This window comes from Sus scrofa, chromosome 13 (genome assembly GCF_000003025.6).
Source record: "Sus scrofa isolate TJ Tabasco breed Duroc chromosome 13, Sscrofa11.1, whole genome shotgun sequence".
Lineage (NCBI taxonomy): Eukaryota > Metazoa > Chordata > Mammalia > Artiodactyla > Suidae > Sus > Sus scrofa.
In genome coordinates this window covers 146,039,735-146,059,952 of record NC_010455.5, presented here as the reverse complement: position 1 = coordinate 146,059,952, position 20,218 = coordinate 146,039,735, and the positions used below count along the sequence as shown (strand labels likewise).

The 20,218-nt window shown below is 38.0% G+C and overlaps 1 protein-coding gene across 6 annotated transcripts in view; it reads left to right on the top strand.

The window, feature by feature from the left end:
• GRAMD1C (GRAM domain containing 1C) overlaps positions 1-20,218 on the top strand; it is a 108,048-nt gene that overhangs the window by 45,833 nt on the left and 41,997 nt on the right. For 5 of the 6 annotated variants that reach the window (XM_003132665.6, XM_005670210.3, XM_013982428.2 and 2 more), the window contains 2 exons: positions 1,795-1,875; positions 19,536-19,654. In XM_003132665.6, the coding sequence (XP_003132713.3) occupies positions 1,795-1,875; positions 19,536-19,654 (200 nt within the window). Of the gene's footprint in view, positions 1-1,794; positions 1,876-15,906; positions 16,565-19,535; positions 19,655-20,218 lie in introns of those variants that run through there. The other variant, XM_021070352.1, reaches the window with a different exon arrangement.

The following is a 20,218-nucleotide window of genomic DNA, read 5'->3' as shown; positions in this document are numbered from 1 at the left end:
GGATCCTGCATTGCTGTGGCTCTGGTGTAGGCCGGTGGCTGCTGCAGCTCTGATTAGACCCCTAGCCTGGGAACCTCCATATGCCACGGGAGCAGCCCTAGAAAAGGCAAAAAGACAAAAAGAAAAAAATATATATTTATTAATAAGTTTTTGAAGTTGGATATCTGACAAGGAATAAAATAAGATGGTAATTTACATGGATTACCCAGAAAGATGGGAGTATTAACAGGTTAAGAATGTGGTGATTATATACAAGAGTGGATAAAGTTGATAACAAGGTATTTAGTTTAAGAAGTGGGAATTAGTAAGCATAACACCATGATGAAAAAGAGATGGACTAGGAGATTTTCCTTATCTGTATATGTACACACAAGGACCATGAGGTTATTAAAATACAAAAAAAATAAAAAACAATGTGGTCTAAGAAAAGGAGACGGGGGTAGTAAGTAGTGATCATTAGGTCACATGTTATGTATGTAATTGTGTTTGGAAGAGTGCCTAGATATATCCCTGTTATAAAAAGTTTTGCTGTTTGAAGAATGTTATGTAAGCAAGGTTTCAATTTATTAATTGGAAAATATTACTTTAAAATCTTTCTATGAAAAATATAAACACCCCAAATATTATTGTTTGTCATTTTATTTAAGAAGTCAAACATGGAACTGAGCTTCCTCATTCCTAAAAATAACCAATCAATCATGAAAAGTCACAAACTAGGGGATCAGAAGAGATGATATACTGAGATTCTGTATTTAGTGCTGCCACTTGGCATATTTTCTCATAAAAGCCTATTTTAAGATGTGACTTTGCAAAAATCAGTTACATGCAGAGGAAGAGATAGGGATAAAAGCAAACATGGAATTATGAGTTGAAACATGCTATTTTTCTTCTATAACATTCAAAGCAAAATTTAGTATTGACATGGGTGTTTTATATCTATAATTAGTTGAGATTTGGTATTTTTGGATTTTTTTTAGAAGACTATGAAAGATGATATAATTTAAAATTAGGATCCTTAAAATAAATCTATTTCGGAAATCTACTTGCATTTTTTTATTTTTTATTTTTCTCTTTAGGGCTGCACCTGCAGGAAATGGAAGTTCCTAGGCTAAGGGTTGAATGAGAGCTGCAGCTGCCAGCCTGTGCCATAGCCACAGCAACATTCAAGCCTCATCTATGACATATGTTGTGGCTTGAGGCAACACTGTATCCTTAACCCACTGAGCGAGGCCCAGAATCCACATGGATACTAGTTGAGTTTTTAACCCATTAAGCCACAATGGGAACTCCCTTTTTTCTTATTCTTTGTGTATATTTGGCGCAAATGGCCATCAAAGCATATCTCTTTGCAAAGTTCAGCATAAATAAAACTTTACTTTTCTCCTAAGTTTATTTAGATTGACTTTAATAGTTAAATTACAATGAACATAAATAGGTACTCATTTCAAGCTTCTTTCTCTAGTGAATATTGATAAAATTGCATTGGTTATACAGTACAATTTTAAAAGACTCTGTTTATGCACCAATTACTTGTTTTTCTTCTATTGTGACAAAAAGTTTAACAAAAATAGAATATAAGGTAGGCAGAGGATATAACTGATTTACTTTGCTGTATACTTAAAACTAACACAACTTTGTAAGTTGGCAATACTCCAGTAAAATTTATTAAAAAAAAAAAGTAGACAGTGGTGACCTACTAGTTTGCTTTGACCATAGCAAGTGGCCGCAGACCATTGTGAGAGATACTTTTCCCTTTTTTTCAATGACACTAAAATTTCCTGTTTGTCTTTTCAGTTTTTCTTCACATCTTTCGGTGCCAGGGATAGAAGTTACCTCAGCATCTTTAGGTTGTGGCAGAACGTACTATTAGACAAGGTAAGTGTTCATACCCAAGGCAGGTGCTTGTTACAATAGCAACCTCTCAGTGTGTACCTAAACAGTGTTTGTGAGTTGCAAGCTCCTTTTTATTTTTTGGAGTTGATTGTGACCAGATTTTTCAAATTCCAAGATGAAATCTGAAGCAAAACAAAATCCATGTTAAGATGTTAATTGCAATCCCCATGTTAACTGCCAAGAAAAATAACGGAAAATATAATAAAAGAAGGAGTTCCTGTTGTGGTGCAGTAGAAACTAATCTGATTAGTATCCATGAGGATGCGGGTTCGATCCCTAACTCAGTGGGTTGGGGATCTGGCATTGCCGTGAGCTCTGGTGTAGTTCGCAAACATGACTTGGATCCTCTGTTGCTGTGGCTGTGGCATAGGTCAGCACCTATAGTTCTGATTTGACCCCTATCCTGGTAACTTCCATATGCAGCGGGTGAGGCCCTATAAAGCAAATAAATAAATAAATAAAAATATATTAAAAGAAACATAAAGGGAATGAAAATGCACACTAGAAATATCTATTTAACATATAAGATGGCAGTAATGGAGGAATGGAGGGACAAAAAAAGACCTAAGACACAAAAATCAAACAGTAAAATGGCAGAAAGTACATTAAAATGTTAAATATAAGTGATTAAATACTTGAAACAGAAGGCAGAGATAGATGAAAAAACATGATCCAACTATATGCTGTCAATAAGGACACGTGAGGAGTTCCCGTCGTGGCACAGTGGTTAACGAATCCGACTAGGAACCATGAGGTTGCGGGTTCGGTCCCTGCACTTGCTCAGTGGGTTAACGATCCAGCGTTGCTGTGAGCTGTAGTGTAGGTTGCAGACTTGGCTCGGATCTCGCGTTGCTATGGCTCTGGCGTAGGCTAGTGGCTACAGCTCCGATTAGACCCCTAGCCTGGGAATCTCCATATGCCGCGGGAGCGGCCCTAGAAAAGGCAAAAAAAAAAAAAAAAAAAAAAAGGACACGTGATATTTAAAGACTGGAAACAAAGTAAAAGGATGGAAAAAGATATACTATATAAATAATAATCAAAAGAGAGCAGAAGTGACTATAGTAACATCAGGCAAACTAGGCTTAAAGACAAAAATTACTAGAGACAAGGGAGACTATTTTATAATAATAGAAGAGTCAATCTGTATGTAATTCATAATAATTATAGACTTTTATACACTCTATGAGAGAACTCTAATATATATGGAAGAGAAATAAATCACTACATAAACATAAAAAAAATAAAATGTTTGGAACAAAGACTGGCAGAATTGAAGAGGAAAATAGACAATTCAACTTATTAGTTGGAGATTTCAGTGCCCCTCTTTAAATTATGTTTAATAGAACCAGACAGAAGATCCAACAATGAAATAGAAGAGTTGAACAAAACTATAAACTAATAAGAACCAAAAGAATCTATGGAACATTCCACTCAAAACAAAATACATATCCTTCTCAAATGTACATGGAACATTCTCCAGAACAGACCACACACAAGCTCATAAGGCAAGCCTTAATACATTCAAAAGGATTGAAATAAAAAAAAGTATATTCTGATCACAATGGAATGAAATTAGAATTCGGTAAGAAGGAAATTGGGGAAATTCACAAAAAAAGTGGATATAAGCAGAACACTCCTAGAAAGCCAGTGGGTGAAATAATCAGAGAGGGAAATTAGAAAATACTTTGAGTTAACTGAAAACAAAAACACAATCAAAACTTGTGAGATACAGCAAAAGCAGTATTTAGAGGAGAATTTATCACTATAAACACCAATGTTTAAATCAAATCAATAACCTAACTTTCTGCCTTATGAAATTAGAAAAAAGAGAGGAAATTAAACTCAAAGCAAATAGAAGCAAGGAGATAAAGTTTAGAACATAAATTAATGAAATAAAGATCAAAAAATAATGTTAATCAGTAGACCCAAAAGTTCTGATTTGGAGTTCCCGTTGTGGTGCAGTGGAAACAAGTCTGACTAGGATCCGTGAGGATGCAGGTTCAATCCCTGGCCACACTCAGTAGGTTGAGGATCTGGCATTGCCATGAGCTGTGGTGTAGGTCACAAACATGGCTTGGATCCAAGTTACTGTGTCTGTGGTGAAGGCCAACATCTATAGCTCCAATTCAACCTCTAGCCTGGGAACTTCCACATGCCATGGGTGTGGCCCTAAAAAAGCAAAAAAAAAAAAAAAAAAAAAGGTTCTAATTTGAAAAAAATCAGATAAACCTTTAGCTAAGTTTACCAAGACAAAAAGGGAGAAAATTAAAAATTATTACATTCAGAATTGAAAGTGGTAACATTGCTACTGACTTTACAAAAATAAAATGTTCATACTATGAACTGTTGAATGCCAAAAAACTAGTTAACCTAAATGAAATGGACAGATACCTTAAAAATACAAACTATTGAACTGACTCAAGAAGAAATAGAAAATCTGAATAGACCTATAACAAAGAGATTGAATTATTAATCAAAAATCTGCCTATGGAGAAAAGCTCAGGCCCAGATGGCTTCACTGGTGAATTCTGCCAAGTTAACCCCAATCTTTCACAAAGTATTCCGAAAAATAAAAGAGGAGCACATACTTCCCAACTCATTCTATAAAGCCAGTATTATCTTGATACGAAAACCAAAGAACAGCACAAGAAAACTACAGATCATTATTTATGTTCATTGTGTCTATGAATGTAGATACAGAAATTCTCAACAAAATATTAGCAAACCAAAATCAGCAACATATAAAAAGATTACATGCCATGATTTATACAATATTATTCAACATATGAAAACGAATCAATGGAATACACTGTAGTAGACTAGAGGACAAAAAACATGATCATCTAAGTCAGTATAGAGAAAAATATTTGACAAAATCCAACATTCTTTTATAGTGAAAAAAGCAAAATAAGCTAAGTTCAGGAGGAAATATCAACATGATAAACTTAATGATATACTGCTTTCCACAGTGGTTGCACTGATTTACATCCCCACCAACAGTGTAACAAACTGAACAATAAAAACCATATGATCCTCTCAATAGATGCAGAAAAAGCCTTTGACAGAATCCAACACCCATTTCTGATAAAAACCTTTCAGAAAGTGGGTATAGAAGGAATCTACCTCAACATAATAAAGGTCATATGTGACAAACCCAGAGTTAACATCATTCTCAATGGTGAAAAGCTGAAAGAATACCCACTGAGGTCAGGAACAAGACAAGGAAGTCTGCTCTTGCCACTGCTATTCAACATAGTTTTGGAAGTCCTAGCCATGGCAATAAGAGAAGAAAAAGAAATAAAAAGAATCCATAGCAACCTCATGTAACCGTAATTTTTCTCCTTCGAGTCTATATCGCCAAGTATAGTCATATTGGGAGTTAGAACTTCAGCCTGTGAATTTGAGGGGATACAATTCGGTTTGTGACTTTGGAGGATTTGCACTTCTTGATGTTAATGTTTACTACCAAGCTGCAATAATCAAGACAGTAAACCTTCTGGCAGAAGTTTAGACATATAGATTAAAGGCATAGAATTGAGAGTCTCGAAATAAAATCTTACAATTGTCAATCATAAACTGATTTTTAACAATGGTGCCAAAGCAAATCAGTGGGGAAAGAATAGTCTTTTCACCAAATGGTGCTGAAATAGCAAAATAGCAACATGCATAAGAATGAATTTTAACCCATGCTTCATATCACAGACAAAAATTAACTTGAAATGAATCATAGACTTAAATGCAAGGTCTAAAAGTATAAAACTCTCAGAAGTAATTGTAGGTGGATATCCTCATGACCTTTGGATTCAACAGTGATTTCTTAGATATAACATTGAAAGCTCAAGTGACATAAGAAAAAACAGATTCATTGGACTTCATCAAAATTAAAAACTTTTGGAGTTCCCTTGTGGTGCGGTGGGTTAAGGATCAGATGTTGGCAGTCTAGTGGCTCGGATTGCTGCTGTGGCATGAGTTTGATCCCTGGCCCAGAAACTTGCACATGCCATTTGTGCAGAAAAAAAAATTAAAAACCTTTGTGCTTGAAGGGGTCCATCAAGAGAGGGAAAAGACAACTAACTCATGGATTGGGAGAATATACGTGCAAGTTATATATTTGATAAGGTATCTGTAGCTAGACTATATAAAGAACTCTTACAACTCAATAAGAAAAAGACAAATAGTCAATTTAAAATTGGGCAACATATTTGAATAGTAATTTCTCCAAAAAAGATATACAAATGACTAAGTGCATGCAAAGATGCTTAGTGTCATTAGCCGTTAGAGAAATTTAAACCAAAACCATAATGCGATAGGGAGTTCCCGTCGTGGCTCACTGGTAATGAACCTGACTAAGATCTATGAGGATGCAGGTTCAAGCCCTGGCCTTGCTCGGTGGGTTAAGGATCCAGCCTTGCCATGAGTTGTGGTGTGGTCACAGATGAGGCTCAGATCCTGTGTTGCTGTGGCTGTGGTATAGGCCAGCAGCTGTACCTTCAATTTGACCCTTAGCCTGGGAACTTTCATATGCCACAGGTGTGGCCCTAAAAGGCAAAAAAAAAAAAAAAAAAAAACCAAAACCAAAACCAAAACCAAACCATAATGAGATACCACTTCACACCCACCAGCATGGCAAAGTTAAGAAGACAGACCTTAACAAATATTGAAGATGCGGAAAAACTAGAGCCCTCATGCATTGCTGGTGGCATTGCAAAACTGAAAAATTTAACAAGCAGTTTGGCAATTTCTCACAATGTTGAACATAGAGCTACCATATGACCCAGCAGTTCCATTTCTAGGTTTGTATGCAAGAGAATTGAAACTGTATGTTCACACAAAAACTTCCATACGAACATAGCATATGTTCACACAAAAACTTGCACACAAATATTCATAGCATTATTCATAGTGACTCCAAAATGGAAACATCAACAGATGAAAATATACATACAAATATACAAAGTGCATGTTCATACAATGGAATATTATTCAGCAATAAACAGGACTGAGGTACCGATGCTTGTTACAACATGGGTAAGCCTTGAAACATAATGCTATGTGGAAGTAGTCAGTCCCAAAAGAAAACATGTTGCTTGTTTCTATTATTATATTGTCCAGAATAGGCAAAAATATGGAAACTGAAAATAAATTTATTGCCAGGGGAGGGAGGAGTGAGGAATGACTGCTAATGAATTTAGGTATCTTTGGAGGTTGATGAAAAATATTCTAAAATTAGTAGTGATAGTTGTACAACTCAGGGTGTGTGGAAAACTACTGAATTGTATGCTTTTAGAAAAGAGAATTTTATGGTGTGTAGATTACAGCTCAATAAAACTCTTATTTGGAGTTCCCTCATGGGGAGAGCCTACATTGTCACTGCAGCAGCTCTGGTTACAGCTGTGGCACCATGTTTGATTCTGGCCTAGGAATTTCTGCATGCTTCAGGTGTGGCCAGAAAAAACAACAAAAACAGCAAAACTCTTATTTCAAAAAAAAAAAAAAAAAAGGAGAGTAGAGATTTCCAGGTGATTAAAAAAAAGTCTCCTTCTTTGCAGCAGGAGATTAAATCCTGCTGGTGAGAACTTTACCTCCTCTCCCACCCAGTCCCCAGCTAAGCCCCTCACTGGAGTGGACAAATTTAGTTTTTGCCTGCGTTCTTAGGGTTGAATGGCTTCCGAATTATTGCACTTGCGGACAGCTACTGAGGTCTGGGTTTTTCGAACAGTGTTCCACTCGAATGTTTTCACTTTCCAGGATTGCTGGGGGACTCCAAGTGACCTAGAAATAGGGAGATGGAGGAGAGAGAGGAGAGAAGCAGGTGAGAGTGGGGGAGCTTGCCAAGCACAGCCCCTCCTCTCTCCTAAGGGAACTGACAAGGTTGGCAGCAGGGTAGGGCAGCCCCAAGGCCAAGCTTCCCCCACCCCCTTGAGTCTTTCTTGGTGTTTGGGTCCCCAGTTATCCCCAGAGCCCCACACCCATGCTCCTGACCTAGGACACGCTCAGGGTGGCGGCCAGGATCCAGTGGTCCATGGTGGCCACCTTTGAGAGCACAGAGTGACTCCATTAAGGCATATGGCGTGTGCTCGCAACTCTACTGTGCCCTCTCAGATCTTGTCTAAGGAAGCTTCTGCACCACAGGCCCACTTTGTTCAGATGCATTGTCATAATTACAGTAGGCTGCTCTTGCTTCTGGGGCTGAAAACTCTAATGATGCCCTGGGGACAAGACTAACCCCACCCCCAAATATACCAAGTTTTTTTCAAGTGCTCTGTGAATCCCCAGCTACATTCCCTCAATCCAGCCTATGTTTGGCTATACCCTGGATGTGTGTGTCCTCTCAGATCACTTTTGTGCTTATCACTCACTTGAGTAAGTTGGAATGCATCCTCAGGAAAACACATCTCCAGGGTAGTGATAAAGTTCAAGCTTATAGATGAGATGAAGGAGAAAGAAAGATCTGAAATCTAATGAAAAAAGAAAAGAAGGTTTTTGAAGTGAGAGAAAGAGGGAATTCCAGGATATTTATGAGACTACCATAGCCAAGAAATGCTTCCTCCACTGGCTGGGAGTAAAATCTAACTCTCTTTGAAAAGATGCTGATGTCACCTGTGTTCTTGACATGTACACCATTTTTATCACCATCTTTACTGTAGTTATAACCTTTCAAATCTTTGGATTCTCTTTGGTTATCTTTAACATTGAACATGCAACTCTATTTCAAGTGAACACTTTCTCTCATTTTAATAAATAGAAATTCTGCTCTATACTACAATAAAAATCAACATTTGTATGTCTACTGTATATGAAGTACTATACAGAACTTAATGAAAGTTGAAGGTGAAACCCCAGTTTGTTTTTTTTTCTTTGTCTTACAGCCACACCTGCAGCATACGGAAGTTCCTGGGCTAGGGGTCAAGTTGGAGCTGTACCTGCATGCCTACACCATAGCCTCAGCGACACTGGATTCAAGCCACATCTGCAACCTACGCTGCAGCTTGTAGCAATGCCAGATCCTTAACCAGTTGAATGAGGTCAGAGATTGAACCTGCATCCTCATGGAGACTATGTCAGGTTCTTAACCCATGGAGCCACAGTGGAACCTCCAAGATCTCAGTTTTAAATTTGTCCTAATTGAAATTTTAAATACCAGAAAAGGAATTAGAAAACAAATCAATAACAAAACTCCCCTTCCTAAGGTCTCCTTGTGATCTTTGAAGAATAGTGGTTTTTTGTTTTTGTTTTTGTTTTCTTGCTTTTTATGGCCGCATCCACAGCAGTATATGGAAGTTCCTAGGCTAGGGGTCAAATCAGAGCTGTAACTACCTGCCTACGCTACAGCCACCGCAATGCAGATCTGAGCCGCATCTGAAACCTACACCACAGCTCACGTAACACAAGATTCTTAAACTACTGAGTGAGGCCAGGTATCGAGTACACATCCTTGTGGGTACTAGTTGGGTTCATTACCTCTGAACCATAATGGGAACTCCCCCCGCTTTTTTTTTTTTAACATACTAATATCTATAACAGCAATAGTAACTTCTACTTATGAAGTGTTAGGTGCAAGGCATAGTGCTAGGAACTTGGTGTAGCCTTAGTATTATCTGTAATTTTACAAGCCTCAGTTCAGTTGTCTTCTAATTTATTTTATTTTTATTAAATTATCATTGATTTACCATGTCATGTCAATTTCTGCTGTACAGCAGAGTGACCCAGTCATACATATATAAGTACATTCCCTTTCATATGTTATCTTCCCTCATGGTCAATCCCAAGAGACTGGATATAGTTTCCTACTCTATACACTAGATAGGACCTCATTGCTTATCCATTCTAAAGGTAGTTGTTTGTATCTACTAACCCCACACTCCAAGTCCATCCCACTCCCTCCCTCCTCCTCCTTGGCAACAACTAGTCTGTTCTCCATGTCTGTGAGTCTGTTTCAGTTTTGTAGATAGGTTCATTTGTGCCATATTTTAGATTCCACAAGTAAGTGATATCATATGGTATTTGTCTTTCTCTTTCTGATTTATTGCACTTAGTATGAGAATCTCTAGTTGCATCCATGTTGCTGCAAATGGCTCTAGTTTTTTAAAGTGATAGATTGATAGATGATTTTGATTAGATTTCTTGATCTTATTGTTATACTATTTTTGGAAAGAGAAGGAATGGAATTCCTGTTGTGGCTCAGTGGGTTAAGGACCCAGCATTGTCTCTGTGAGGATACCGGTTCCATCCCTGGCCTCACTCAGTGGGTTAAGGATCCAGCATTGCTGCAAGCTGGCATAGGTTGTGGACAGGGCTTGGATCTGACATTGCTGTGACTGTGGTTTAGGCCATCAGCTGCAGCTCTGATTCGACCCTGGCCCAGGAACTTCCACCTGCTGCATCTGTGGCCATAGAAAGAAAAAAAAAAGAAGGAAAAAAACAAAATCCATAAAATAAACAGCCTAACTATAAAAAGTTCTAGGAAACAACACAAGTGATTTGAGTAATACATTTTGTATATATTTAAAATATTTTTAGACAATTTAAGTTCATAATATTATATTCATGTCTACAGGTAATTAGGGAATTTGAGAATAAAAGTAAATGTAGGAGTTCCCGTCGTGGCGCAGTGGTTAACGAATCCGACTAGGAACCATGAGGTTTCGGGTTGGGTGCCTGCCCTTGCTCAGTGGGTTAACGATCTGGCGTTGCCGTGAGCTGTGGTGTAGGTTGCGGACGCGGCTCGGATCCCGCGTTGCTGTGGCTCTGGCGTAGGCCGGTGGCTGCAGCTCCGATTCAACCCCTGGCCTGGGAACCTCCATATGCCGTGGGAGCGGCCCAAGAAATAGCAACAAAAACAACAACAACAACAACAAAAAAGACAAAAAGACAAAAAAAAAAAAAAGTAAATGTATATCCCTTTTACTTACTTCTTGCATTAAAAATTGTTAAAAACAGAAAAAATTAATCCAGATAAAAGATTATTCTGCTAAGATTAAGACAACAGAATGATTTTAAATATGTGTGTGTATTTATTTACTTCTCCAGTAAAATAAATCCATGAAATGAGAAAAAAAGCTAAAGGCAAATATGGTGCCTTTGAGAAAGAATGCTTTTAAAAGTATGTATTTTTTATTCATAAGGTTCTTCTGATGCATTGCTTCAGAAAGGACAGTTTTTGTTTCTTTGTTTGTTTTATTTTTGTCTTTTCTAGGGCCAGACCCGAGGCATGTGGAGGTTCCCAGACTAGGGGTCTAACTGGAACTGTAGCCGCTGGCCTATGCCAGAGCAAAAGCAATGTGGAATCCGAGCCGCATCTGTGACCTACACCACAGCTCACGGAAATGCCAGATCCTTAACCACTGAGCAAGGCCAGGGATTGAACCCGCAACATCATGGTTCCTAGTTGGGTTCGTTAACCGCTGAGCCACGGCAGGAACTCCCGGAAAGGACAGTTTATTTCAGATATTTGACTTAGCATCCCATTAAGTCTTCAGTGTTTAGTTGTGTTTAAACTGTCACTGTGGCCATTTATGCTGTAACTGATAGCACTTCAGCGTAGTTCACCACCTCTGAGTTTAGCCCCCTTCCTGCCAATAGCACATTGAATATTTGGGATATGTGGATCCAGAAGACAGTGGCAGAATCATTCTTGGATATAAATAATTCATATTTTCTGTCTTTTGTAAAGAACCTCAGTTTAAGTCCCTAAGCCTTTCCTCTCTCTATCCCTCCACTATTTGGGTGAGTTTAAGCTCCTCTTCCTTCCATGTTTTGTACTAGGCCAGACAGTCTTGCCACCTTTTTAAAAAAAATTTTTCTGTGCAGATATATTTTTGCTTTTTAGGTCTGCACCTATGGCATATGGAAGTTTGCAGACTGGGGTTTGAATCAGCTGCATCTGCTGGCCTATGCCACAGCCACAGCAATGTGGGATCTGAGGCAGGTCTGTGACCTACACCACAGCTCACGGCAGCAACGCTGGATCCTTAACCCACTGAGCGAGGCCAGGGATCAAACCTGCATCCTTACAGACATCATGTCCGGTTCTTAACCTGCTGAGTCACAATGGGAACTCCTTGCCACCTGTTTAATATGGTCCACAAAAGAGGAGTAGTTGTACATTTATATTTCATATATGAAATTCACATTTCAGGTCCATGAATAAAATTTTGTTGAAAAACAGCCATACTCTATGTGTTGTGTATGGTCAGTTTCACACTACAGTGGCAGAGTTGGGTAGTGCAACAAAGACAGAATGGGCTACAGAACCTGAAATATTTACTCTGTGGTCTTTAACACAAACAGTTTTTCAAGCTCTGAACAATATTGAGACCAATTTATCTTCTTTTTAAAAAAATATATACATGCTAACATTAGCTTCTTGCTTAATACACATTATCTTTGGAATAAAAAATCTAAAATTTTATATAGGGACCCTATCTATGCTCTGGCCCAAGCCCTCCACTCCAGCCTCATTAATACTTTTATGTTTCTGTGTTATTATTGTATTATTAGATTTATTTAGGATTACTGACACTCATAATATAGCAGGGTGTGTATAGAATTAAATTTTTCTTTTAGCACTATTTTTCTCTCAAAGAGATAGTAACAGTCTCTCTTGCCAGTACACAAGGGGCTACTGGGAAGCTAGCTCTCCTTGGAAATTTAAGAGTACATATTGAGAATGAATATTTAAATCCAAGGCCTAATAGAGCAGAAATCTGCATTCATTTTAAATTCTTTTTTTGTTTTGTTTTTTCTTTGTATGGTCACACCAACAGCATATGGAAGTTCCCAGGCAATGCTGGGTCCTTAATCCACTAAGTGAGGCCAGGGATCAAACCTGTGTCCTCATGGATACTAGTCAGGTTCGTTACTGCTGAGTCACAATGGAACTCCCTCATTTTAAATTCTAAGACTTAGGAGTTCCTGTCATGGCTCAGCAGAAATGAATCTGACTAGTGAGGACACAGGTTTGATCCCTGGCATTGCTCAGTGGGTTAAGGATCCAATGTTGCTGTGAGCTGTGGTGTGAGATGCAGATGCAGCTTGGATCTGGCATTGCTGTGGCTGTGGTGTAGGCCATTGGCTACAGCTCTAATTCAGCCCCTAACCTGGGCACCTCCATATGCCACGGGTATGGCCCTGAAAAGACAGAATAAAAATAAAAGGTTGAAAAAAAATAAATTTTAAGGCTTAAAGAAACAGAATGGCTTTCAGTCTTACTCCCAAAGAACAGGAGGAGGGAGCATGTGTCAGAATTAGGGATGAACTAGGGAAGAGAGAGGAGTTTTTTCAGTATATACAGACCCACCATCTCCAAATTCTGATACATGTCATTCCAGCTTCTGTTTTGGGAATCTCTAATTGAAGGATGACAGAAGAGTATCTTATTCCTCAAGTGGGTTGGGGAAAAAAGGGTTTAAAACGATTGATTATATTAGTATATAAGAAGAAAGAATATGTTGGTCAGGGCTTGGCCCAACTTAGCCAAGAACTTCGGCCTGAGGACAGAAAAACAGAGTCCCAGAGGCAGACTTTGATCACTAGAGAAATGTGCAGAGTTGGGACAGAAATGAATCATCAGGCTGCACCAGTGTCACAGTAGTTTATCCCTTAAAACTGTCTACCTTTGCTCTGGCTTCATGCTTATCATGCCCATTTCTGATTACTATCTGCTTTCCCATGCATTTGGGCCCCTGGATGGTAGGATGAATGAATTCTGATGACTAGGAAGGACCACCCCCTACTAGGCTTTAGTATATGTACTACAGAGCACGTATATGCAGCTGTTGAGTATGGCTTAAGTCAGATGCTCTGAGTGCACCTCTCAGATGTCAGCAGTGCTTGAGTCCGTTCTCCAAATAGTGATTAGTTTATCAAGTGTCACCTTTGAGACCTTTTGGAAGAGTGTCATCTAGCTTCCACCTGCAGACTCCTCAGCCTTATCAAATCCTCTACACTTCCTTATGCCTCTCTCCAGTGCTTGCTCCTTTTAGAATTACTTGGAAATCTAGAAGTTTTCCAGTTAGTGAGTGCTATAAATCTAATAAATGCAACATTCAAGCCTACCCAAAGAAAATAACTGCAAAATTACTATGTTAGTCACATTTCCTATAGAATCGCCTGGCAGTGTAGAAGTATTTACAGTCTTATAGCGTTCCCTCTTTTCTTCCCTTTCTGGTTGGCAGGACTCCTCCACCTATTTTCCAGTGGGGTCAGGGAAGTATATCTCCTCCCGCTCAGTCACCCAAGCCAGAAACCTGGTGCATCCTTGTTTCTCGGCCAGGATGTCCGTGGATCATCAAGACCTTCACCATTTCTAGCCTAAACCATTACAGGGGCTCCTAAAGATCACCTTTTTAACACTCCAATCTGTCCTTTAGGTTGCTTACAAAGAAGTAGTCGTTTTAAAGTGTATCTTTTAAAAACACGTGTCTGAGAGTTCCCGTCGTGGCTCAGTGGTTAACGAACCCAACTAGTAACCATGAGGTTGCAGGTTTGATCCCCAGCCTCACTCCATGGGTTAGGGATCCAGTGTTGCTGTGAGCTGTGGTGTATGTCACAGACATGGCTCGGATCCCATTCCTCGTTGCTGTGGCTATGGTGTAGGCTGGCAGCTACAGCTATGATTCAGCCCTTAGCCTGGGAACCTCCATATGCCGTGGGTGTGGCCCTAAAAAGAAAAAAGACCAAAAAAAAAAAAAAGCAACACAAGTCTGAACTTGTTCCTTTTCTATGTGAAACTAGTAGGCGGCTTTATATCTACATAAAATCATCAAAAGTTTCTTTTTTTAACAAATAAAGTTTGATTTATGGTGTTGTGCTAATTTCTGCTGTACAGCCAAGTGACCCAGTCATATATATATATATATATACACACATATACATTCTGTTTCTCATATTATCTTCTACCATTTATATTTAGCAGGGCATACAGGTGCTTCAAGTGAAGCACTTTGCCCTCCCCCAGTGAGTCTTTCCTTCTTCTTCCTTATGTCCCCTCTCTCTGCCCGCCTTCTGCCCTCCCTGGTCGTGGTGAATTGGCTCACCAGACTGCTTCTCTCCTCTGCACACTTGCATTTGACATTCATGAACTCACCTTACTTGATATTTCAGCAGCATTTCGCATTACAGCAAACTCCCTCTGTTTTGAAACATCTCCTTTCCTTGATTTCTGTACCATGCTTTCTGAACTTTTCCTCTCCCTCTCTTGTATTTCTGTCCTTATTTTTTGCTGGGCACTCCTCTTGCACTCAGCCTTTGCATGTCAGGCATTCATGGGGCCTAGTCTTGTGTTCTGTTTTCCTTCTTAAACCTACTGAGTTTAGCTCTCATCTGTATTCAGTGGTTTACTATAAGGAACTTTTTTATTTAGCAAAAGTATGTAAAAATCATTTATAGTACAGTTAACATAGATTTTTCTCATGGCTGTCTCGTTACTGTGGCAGAGTAAGGACATCTATCTGTGGTTTCAGTCAGAACAGCCATAGCATGTCAGGAGCACTGGTTTTTAGGGAGTGGAAGCTAGCCCCACAATGTGTTCTTTTTAGTTTGAGTGAGTGGTATTCTCTGGTGTCACTTGAGGCCCTCATTCTGCTGTTGTATAATATTAGATTTTAGCAACTCCCCAGAAGGATGATCCCTGTAGTTCATCAAGTAGCGTTTGACATGTCCACACACCTTACTAAATTAAATGGACCAGCTAGGTAGAAATAAGGGCAAGATTTGATTTTTCACTTAAAAGAAAATTTTTCCTCTGGGATATAAATTAGAACTGGTAGATGAGACTCTCCATAGTGCTTATTATAGTCCAGGTCCCTTCCAGGAAATTATTCTGAATAAAGTAAAAAATATTCTTAAAGAATTACTGAGTAATCAAGATGTAAATGTATCAGTGATGAAAGATGTGCTGAGTACATATTGGAATTTCTTCGCCTGAATAGCTTGTTCTTCCGGCCGTTCCTTCACATTCCATTTCCAGTACTCAAGAGATCTAATCCTTGATAGATAAAGGGTTAATGCAGGTGTCTGATGGGGACATCGGTACTGAAGAAATGGTGTTTGAAGATGTGATGACATTGCCGGGGTCGAATAGGAAGGATTGGTGTGGAGAAAAGAATTTAATCCTTAATATATTTAATTTAAAAATGAGATTAAAATAATGTTGCAATAGGCATTTTACATAATTGAGCATAAGCAAGATATTTTCATTTGTGTTTTCTTGTTTCTAATCAGTGTGTAGAACAGAAGGAATTGGGAACTGTCCCTTTAATGAAACCCTGTTTACCTACCCTCTTCTAGTAGGAGTGGCTTAGGAACCTGTAGAGTGAGGTATAACTTCTAATTCTCCATTCTCACGGGCAGCCTTGGAAAGAGTGCTGGTACTACAAACCAGGAAGTGACAAAAAATGTGCTTTAAATTACAGTAGAGCTTGTCTTTTATAAGGAAAAGCTTCTCATGACAAAACCAGAAGATTGAGGCATCGATTTTACCTAGTTGTCATTAAATGTTTGCAGCTCTGCTGCAGATAAAGACCTTGGAGTGTACATAGAATATAGAATTTTCTGGGCCAGAAATTGATCTGACTTTTGAGGCTTATCTGATTACTGCTTGATTCTCGTCTTTATTTTGCACAAGGGCTCAGCAGGCTGAACGGGGAGCCTCCCTCCCCATTGTTTGCAGGTAGGTGGTCAGCCTTTGTTTAAAATTTAGATTGTTTTTTAAGGTTACTTAACCCTGGTTCTGCTGCTGATTATTGAAAGAAATATGAATATCAATCTGGGTGTATATTTTAATGTTTGAATATTTGGCATGGCTATAAATAACCATTTTTTGTGACTTCTAGCCAACTTTGCAGAAAAAGTCATTTTTTAACAAGTGAGCAAATCTATAAGACAGTGAATTAAATGTTGTATTTTGTTATTAACTTTATGTATTTATATTTAATTAATAGATTAAAAAGTGTATTGAAATTACTCTTTTAACTCTCTGATAGTTATTTGCTAGTATATTGAAAACATTTACGTAGTCAAATAAGACTGTATTTTTGCTGTTACTATTTTACTTATAAATTTTATTTCTTTCACTCTTAGAAAGCTGAGTGTTTATCATTGTTTAATCTACTTACTTTAGTTTGTTTTTCGAATAGTTTGATACCTGTTATTTCAGAAAAGTTTTTATGAAAGGTTAATCTTCCACAAATGTATTGGAATAGTGCGTGTTTCTCTTTATAAAGTTAACTGTGCATTTGTGACACTAAAAGTGTCTCAAAGATAATATCTTTGGAATATTGAATTAATTACTAGTATGATCTAACTGCTATTGTAGGGAAGAAAAGTTCCCAAATGGCTCTTCTGGAGTGGGAGTCAGAAAAAGAAATGTGTGGAATTACCTTTAGGATCAAGGACGTGGTTCCTTAATTTTTCTACTACTAGTGATCCTTTTTGGTTTTCTTCTGTGGACACTATACTTCAAAAGACTTTTTTGTCCACCAAATAAGAGGTGTGTATTTAAATAATAAAATGTTAAAACATTGTTTCTTAGGCGAACCTTATTTCCAATGAGAGTTTCTTATCAGCTTGAGATAACCACTCTACCTTAATCTAATTCGATCGCAGACAAAGAGGCTTGAGGTAACTGGATATTTTCGACTTTTTGAAATACTAATATCTGAAGTTTCATCAGCTACTCTTGTGGAATCCTAGTCATCTGGGAACTAACAGACTAAAGTGCAGAAATTTTGTTCTTAGTATCTTTGGGGTTCCATGAAATGTAATGAAGGTCATCTAGTGTAATGTAACAAACAAAAATACCAATGCTACTTGACAGGAGAAACAAGGAGCAAGAAAAAAGGAAGTGTGGTATTTGTTGTTGGGAATGTCAGGGAGGAATTCAAAGCATCTGCATGTTTCTCTCTATATTTATCCCTACTAGTCCCCACTTAAAATATTTACTCCAATTAGGCTGATAAACTATTAACTGACTTCAAAACAAATGTTACCTGCATTTTTCATGTTTATTCTGTTATTTTTATGTAGGTTCCCTCTCAAAATTTGTTCATTTCTCCATGTCCTCCATTTATGTCCTTCATTCAGCTCAACTGAAGACTTCTCCAATGTGACGTGTTATGTGATCACCTTAATCATCTACAGTGACATTTCTTTCCTTTAGCTTTCTATATCATGTTGATTCTACTGGTACTTTAGCATATAATAGCATTATAATTTGTCATACTTAACTTTTACCTAAAAGTCATTCCTATGTTTCTTCAACTGTATTGTTTATTTTTATAAGCATCATTTTTATCCTCCTTAGTACCTAATGCAGTGATACACATTTGGTAGGTTCTAAATAAATATCTGTTGAATGAATAAGGGAAGTAAAAAATCGTGCCAAAAATTGCTTGGTGTTATTCTGCCTCCCTCTATTTGCTTAATCATGTTATTAACCATCTATAATGTTTATAAAATTCAGATCATTAGTTATCATACTGTCATTGATTTCATTTTCCTTTGTAACACATGGTTTTTTTTTTTTATTAGATTGTTTAACATTGATATGATACCTGCGAAGAAAGAACAAGCAGGACTTTGTTAAAAATAAATCAAAAGAAATATTCTGAACTCCAACATCTTGCATTTTATGTTTTAGGAAAATATAATTTAAAGTTTTGCTGATACATGATGTTTTTTTGTTTGTTTTGGTTTTTGTCTTTTTTAGGATTGCACCCACTGCATATGGAAGTTCTCAAGCTAGAGGTTGAATCGGAGCCTCAGCCACCGGCCTGTGCCACAGCCACAGCAACTTGGAATCCGAGCTGCATCTGTGTCCTACACATGGTCATGGCAACACCGGATCCTTAACCCACTGAGCAAGGCCAGGGATTGAACTCGTGTCCTCATGGATACCAGTGGGGTTCACTACTTCTGAGCCATGATGGGAGCTCTGAGGTTTTAAATATAGTTAAAATATTCAGAAACACTGTGGATTAACAAGAGTGGTTCTGAATTAGCAATTAGAACTCTGAATGGTGATCCAGTCTTCCTGGTAGACTGGTTGGATTGCAAATTAATAACCAGAAACTGTGAACAAGTTTTTTGTTTTATTTTTTTGCTTTTTCTAGGGTCACACCTATGTCATATGGAAGTTCCCAGGCTATGGGTCGAATCAGAGCTGCAGCTGCTGGTTTATGCCACAGTCACAGCAACACCAGATCCGAGCTTCATCTGCAACCTACACCACAGCTTATGGCAACGCTGGATCCTTAACTGACAGAGCAAGGCCAGGGATTGAACCCACATCCTCATGGATCCTAGTCAGGTTCGTTAGCTGCTGAGCCACAAAGGGAACTCCCAAGTTATTTTATAAAAAAGAAAATTTTGAATGTTTTACCTCCCATTGACAGTAGATTCTATGTTACATACTTTAAAATCATTATTTACCTGTTCCTGGTATTGATTCTGTTGGATACGTTTTGTCAACCCACTTTTTATAGATTAAAAAAACTTATGTCTAGAAAGGTCAAATAACAACCAAAGACACACACTAGTAACTGCACAACAGATCATTTTGACTTCAGAATTCATGTTTTGAATCACTATGTTATATTACGTTATGTTTTCCAATAGTCAGTGTCATCTCTCTGTCATTCTAGAGCTTGACCAGACAGGAATTCTGGCAGCTGCTCCAGCAAAACTATGGCACTGAGCTAGGCTTGACTGCTGAAGAGATGGAGAACTTGTCTCTGTCAATTGAGGATAATGAGCAGCCAAGGTACCACAAAATGTTTTGAAATGTTAAGATTTATTAATCATTAGTCAAAGCAAAATTATTTTAGACTTTACTAATTGAGGCTTTCTGTTTATTCACCCTTGGGTGAAATGTGCCTCTTGCTTTTCTGTAGTGGAATAAGTGAAAGGTGAGGACAGTGAATAGTTTGCTAAATTGGTAAGCAAATACAGGTCATATGAATAAATGTTAATTTTATAATGGTGTTACCTAGGATTTGCTTAAAGCATAGTGTTAGTAAACTTTTTTATTAAGGATCTGGGGAAGTAATTAGTGAAATATTTGTGCTTATAGATAACAATAAAGTCAATTAGCTCATAGGCATTTTGAGGGATACAAAGATAGTATGACTTTTCCTCACGGATACCGTAGCTTAGTACTTATCATGTAGTTGGCATGGCATAAATATTGAATGCATTAATGACTGAGAGGTGCTTATATACCACGGAGAATGCAAGTAATTGTAATACAAGGTTGAAAATGATGAGGGCTAAAAAAATCAATAGATAATGTAAGAAAGATTCAGAGTAGAGAGAGATTATTTTTGAC